This window comes from Oncorhynchus kisutch, linkage group LG1 (assembly GCF_002021735.2).
Source record: "Oncorhynchus kisutch isolate 150728-3 linkage group LG1, Okis_V2, whole genome shotgun sequence".
NCBI classification, from domain to species: domain Eukaryota; kingdom Metazoa; phylum Chordata; class Actinopteri; order Salmoniformes; family Salmonidae; genus Oncorhynchus; species Oncorhynchus kisutch.
This window is the reverse complement of record NC_034174.2, coordinates 68,369,585-68,375,251: the sequence shown is the minus strand read 5'-3', so window position 1 is coordinate 68,375,251 and position 5,667 is coordinate 68,369,585. Positions and strand designations below refer to the sequence as shown.

At 37.8% G+C, this 5,667-nt stretch overlaps 1 protein-coding gene across 1 annotated transcript; it reads right to left on the bottom strand.

Annotated features, from left to right (window-relative positions):
* Nucleotides 1-3,541: 3,541 nt before the first annotated feature.
* LOC109888501 (C-X-C motif chemokine 11) lies at nucleotides 3,542-5,233 on the bottom strand. Its single transcript, XM_020479676.2, has 4 exons — nucleotides 4,970-5,233; nucleotides 4,522-4,639; nucleotides 4,279-4,362; nucleotides 3,542-3,937 (listed from the first exon to the last, which is right to left on the bottom strand). The coding sequence occupies exons 1-4, from the start codon at nucleotides 5,040-5,042 to the stop codon at nucleotides 3,883-3,885; spliced, it is 330 nt and encodes a 109-aa protein (XP_020335265.1). The 5' UTR covers nucleotides 5,043-5,233; the 3' UTR covers nucleotides 3,542-3,882.
* Nucleotides 5,234-5,667: the final 434 nt, after the last annotated feature.

The following is a 5,667-nucleotide window of genomic DNA, read 5'->3' as shown; positions in this document are numbered from 1 at the left end:
GACAGACACAGACAGACAGACACACATACGCACTCTTTGAAGAGAACCCATAGCCAACATAGTCAAAGCAGGGCTTCTCTAGAGTCGTTTGGCACAGTTGTTTATTTGTTTGTGTGTCGTTCCGTTCTTCACAGCGTTCTCTCTTGACTATTTTCATATAATTGATGCCCACTCTCTTCACGGCCTGTAGAGCAACAAAGAGAGCGCATGAAAGCCATGTTATAGCAGTAGCCGTATGAATATTGCATGGGGATAACGTGTTAGGAGCAATTTACCCTCTTCCCTTTGTCTGACAGCTACATCAACAAGCGATTGGGCATGCTCCACATGTATAAATAAAATATTGGGTTGCCATTTATTAAAAAATATATATTATTACTTTTAAAAAACTTTTTTTTTTTTACATCTGACGAACAGTATGAGTTTGTTGGATTCCAACAGAAGCCGGGCAGTGGCAGCTCACACTCATCTTTTATTCTAACAGCCGCCTCTGTTCTCCTATACGAGAGAGTATTACACTGTGGGAGACAGCCCAGTCCTTTTTTAAAAGCTATATATAAGCTTTAAAGCAGGCGGGAACAACACATATCATGGAAATAAAATATTTCTCTCAGGATGTGTGCCTTTGCCGCAGAATGTTAAAAAATGAAACACACTTGTCAGTGGGAGGCTTCTGCAAAAGTGCCAGACAAATTATTAGTAGCAATTTTTTTAAATTGAAAATCCTACTGCTTTGTTGATAACATGCAGATGATAAATTGATGATGTATTTGTTGATCTAGTTTCTTAAGGAAAGGTTCTCTTACTGCTGTTCTGACAGCTAGAGTGAGGAACATCAGGCAACAAATGAAACAGCATGCAACCAGATTTGATGTCTTTCTAACATCAAGGAGAGTGTTTTCCACTTACCTAACCATATCAGGTGGAGATGATCAGGTGGAGATGATCAGGTGGAGATGATCAATGATCTATCAATGATCATTTTAGTAAACATCCATTTCCATCTTGTGTTCCAAATGGTAGGCTGATAGCAGTTCATAAAGGTCAGATCCCAAATGGCATCCTATTCCCTACATAGTGCTTATCTTTGACCAGAGCCCAATGGGCCCTGGTCAAAACTAGCTCACTAAATAGGAAATAGGGTGCCATTTGGGATCCAGCAATGTAACATTAGCCTCGTCTTCTCCCAACAACCTTACTGAGATATTGTCCATATCTGTCTTAACAGATGATTTAATTCCAGGAGATACTGTATATACTGCAGGGTATGCCACAGGCAGATATGACTAAGCACCCCTTCATCTGCTATGTTTCTAGGCTTTGTTTTTGGTTTATGATCTCATGCGGCAGGTTTTATTATAGAGAGTGTGTGTGTGTGTGTGTGTGTGTGTGTGTGTGTGTGTGTGTGTGTGTGTGTGTGTGTGTGTGTGTGTGTGTGTGTGTGTGTGTGTGTGTGTGTGTGTGTGTGTGTGTGTGTGTGTGTGTGTAAGTCCGCGTGCGCGCTCACAGCCTCAGGACTCTGGTCTGGGAATAAGAAGGTTTATGGAGGATCTATTCTCTCCCACACTCCTTGGCTCTCGCTGACCACCACCAGCCCTTTGATTTCCCCCGAGTGTGAAGGCCAGTTCTGATATCCTCCAGCAAAGTTTATCTCCACAGCAAAGTAATGGTCAAAACGCAGGACGTGCTGCCTTGGAGCTCATCACACTGGAGAAACATCGCACGTCCCAAATGGCACCCTATTCCTTTTTATAATGCACTACCTTTGACGAGAGTCCTGGTCCAAAGAAGTGCACCATATAGTGAATAGGGTGCCATTTAGGACGCATCCATGGTGGTTCTAAAAGGGAAGAAACTAGGCCGCTGCAGCAAATCAGTATAGCAGTAAGTGTTTCAGAAACATTTCTATATTCAAGACCTCCTAGGGCCTTTTGTTGTTTTCAATGACACATTTAGAAAGCGACATTATCTTGATCTATTGATAAAGCTACATTATCTTGATTTATTGATAAAGCTACATTATCTTGATTTATTTAGAAGGTAAATATTGGCATCTAAATAATTTTCTAGTATTATCATTGACTACTTGGTAACACTTGACATTAAGTTGCTCTTATACCTGTGTAGTTGACTATTAGGTAACACTTTACATTAAGTTTATTAAGTTGATCTTATACGTTTATATTAAGTTGATCTTATACCTTTACATTCAGTTGATCTTGTACGTTTATATTAAGTTGATCTTATACCTTTACATTCAGTTGATCTTATACCTTTACATTCAGTTGATATTATACCTTTACATTCAGTTGATCTTATACGTTTATATTAAGTTGATCTTATACCTTTACATTCAGTTGATCTTATACCTTTACATTCAGTTGATATTATACCTTTACATTCAGTTGATCTTATACGTTTATATTAAGTTGATCTTATACCTTTACAGTCAGTTGATCTTATACCTTTACATTCAGTTGATCTTATACGTTTATATTAAGTTGATCTTATACCTTTACAGTCAGTTGATCTTATACCTTTACATTCAGTTGATCTTATACGTTTATATTAAGTTGATCTTATACCTTTACAGTCAGTTGATCTTATACCTTTACATTCAGTTGATCTTATACCTTTACATTCAGTTGATCTTATACGTTTATATTAAGTTGATCTTATACCTTTACATTCAGTTGATCTTATACCTTTATATTAAGTTGATCTTATACCTTTACAGTCAGTTGATCTTACACCTTTATATTAAGTTGATCTTATACCTTTACATTCAGTTGATCTTATACCTTTACATTCAGTTGATCTTATACCTTTATATTCAGTTGATATTATACCTTTATATTCAGTTGATATTATACCTTTATATTAAGTTGATTTTATACCTTTATATTACGTTGCTTTATGTTTGTGTAGTAACGTTGTAATTACAGAAGTCAATTATCTGGGTTTAGGTACTAAGGTCCTCCAGTAGATGGTGCACATTGACAGTATTGTAATAGCTGGAAATCAACATTTTATGATTATGAACATTTATTTTGACGTTTATTTCACATTTCTTATCCGTCAATAAATCCAGATTATGTAGGATTATTACAAGTGACTGTAATATGTCTAACCCTAGAGTGATCAGTTCATGTATTCCAGTAGTTTAGAAACGCCACGTGTGTCGAGGTTCACCCCAGGTCGCTATGGCATCAGTACATTTATCTTCTGACCTGGAAGTCCAGCCTTCGTTTCTCAGCCAACCCCTGCAGCTGTTGAGAACAGCTGTGTTTAAGTCATGATCACGGGTCGTATTGCAGTGTTGCCATACATGGGACCCTCTCTCTCTCTCCAGAGTGTATCATACTCTGTAACCAAAATGTTAAAAGAGCTGTTCCCATGGCTCTCTCTATAGACCATGAGTATTGGGCCCTATGCATTAATTGTGACAGTAATAATGCTTGTGTTACCCCATATTGCATTATAGGACTTGGTATAAACGTTCAAAACAAATGGAATGTTATGATTAAGAGAACGTTGAATCTTTAAGTTGTATCAAAAACATTTTTATTTCAGTTGTATCAAAATCATATTTATCTGTTCGTTAATATACACATATTTAAATAACAAATAGAAAAATAAATAAAGAGTTTTAACTTATGATATCTTTAAATCTCTCACAATTAGTGTTGTATACTTGTATACACTGCTGTACCACAAAATCACAAAGGAAATAGAAAATCCCCCACTCTCTCCCGCTCTCTCTCTTTCTCTAAAGTGCAGTGTCAGCCCTCAACATTCTTCTTGTGTGTGTTTGGTCACATGACTTCTGGGAAAATCCAGCCATTGGGTTTTCCATACCCCTTCTCCCCTCCTCCGTTACGTTCACTCTGCTTTTCTCTTAAGACACCTCTTCTTTTGCTTGTCGTCCTTGTTTATTCTATTTGGAAGGAGGGAGAAGAGTGTTATTCTCAGAAAGGACTAATGTTACATGGATTATATTAAGTCAAGTGCTATAGGATGTTTCTAAAGTATGTGCTAAGGTATTTTGCTTTTACATGCTTTAGCCTCATGTCTGCTACTTAATGGTGTGATAAAGCTGATATTACAGTAAAGTTTATAATTACAGTAACTTAGCTTATTTTTTTTACCATTAGATTTATATGTCATTAGATTGTGATAAATGTTGATCTATAAGTTATTACATTGTCATATCTGCAGTATAGTTCTGCCAAGGATTTAGTATGGTGGTGAGGAGTCTGATGATTTGATTTATCTTACCTGTTCCAGCAGTTGACGAAAAACATGGCCTTCCTTCCAGCGGGGTTCAGGCACCTTCTGGCTCCATCTTCCGCCAGTGTAACACTGAAAAAAAAAACGCACATACACACAATTAATGCTTGTGTCACACAACTGATACAGGGCTGATGGAGGTGATTGTCATGTCAGAAGTAAATGTCAGAAAGAAACAAACAAAAAAAGAGAGAGAAACCACTTTCTGCTTAAATGAATGCAGTAACTTACATGATTTCAGTAGTGTCGCAGTAGTGGGTCTTTTCAATGATTTCAAAGTCATCAATGATTTCCTGAGTGTGCATAATGGTTCCTGGGCATTTGCATCTGGCACCTGGAACGTGTTGAGCTGTAATGAGAGTTATAAACATCAATTAACATGGTCAAACATTTGAATGGAAACGTTGTTTTGTGACAAATATGTCTTCAAATTGGATTTTGGATAAGAATTCACATGAATGCATTTTTTGCACAATGCTTGTTCTAAGAAGAAACTGTACATAACTGCAATTTCTATAGTATTCTACACTCTTTATGCTATACGACAGCCACTATATGTATAGTAGCCTAGTCACTGCAAAATCCCTAGTCAGTCAGGTAACTAGTAAAAGCATGCACACTGTACTGTACATTCCATATATTGTAGCTGACATTGCGAGAAATTACTTTGAAATCTTACCTCCGTTGAGCTGTATACAAACTCCCAGCAAAACCACCAGGAAAAGACTGCAGGCTTTTGGTGTGAAGGCCATCGTGAATATAAGTAGCGAGAGATGGGGAGGTGAGGAGTCAAGAGGCAGTAAGATCCACTTGAAGTGAAAGTGAAAAGTGAAGAACTATTGGGATCCATTGTCCTTTTTAAACTGCCGGCAGAGGGTTTTCCCAAATCCCATGTTCTTTCCCGGCAAACGTTCAAGAAACAGCTCTCACTGGAATTTCCCAGCTCACTAGGGTTGAAATGAAGGAATGTTGGACTACAGAGTGGAACGGGCGGAGGGAAGCTAGGAGTCTGCAGATAAAAAGTTAACTCCTAACTTCCTAACTGTGACTGTGGGAAAGTGAACGCCAGGGTGAGTCAGCGTTGCAACTCACGGTGATTCATGTTTAAGTGGCCTGTCTGCAAACCTGTTATTTTAAATCATGTAGATTAAGCTGTCTCGGATTCATTAGATGGACAGATCCGAAGTCTCCTTCCAATTACTTCCTCCTTCTGAAAACTGCTCTTTATGACATCACAGATCTGGGGGTCAAACGAGAGATGGTGCTTCGGAAGAGGGTCTCGTATTAAGACAAACCTCACCCCAAACTTTCTTGGATAGAAATAACAAAAGCTAATAGGAAAAGTTAAAACAAAAGTGTATAAACTGCAAAGAATTT

Coding starts and splice junctions, on each gene's coding strand:
- LOC109888501 (XM_020479676.2), bottom strand. CDS start 5,042: ATGGCCTTCACACCAAAAGCCTGCAGTCTTTTCCTGGTGGTTTTGCTG. Junction 4,640..4,969: donor TTGTATACAGCTCAACGGAG/GTAAGATTTCAA, acceptor CTCTCATTACAG/CTCAACACGTTCCAGGTGCC. Junction 4,363..4,521: donor TGCGACACTACTGAAATCAT/GTAAGTTACTGC, acceptor TTTTTTTTTCAG/TGTTACACTGGCGGAAGATG.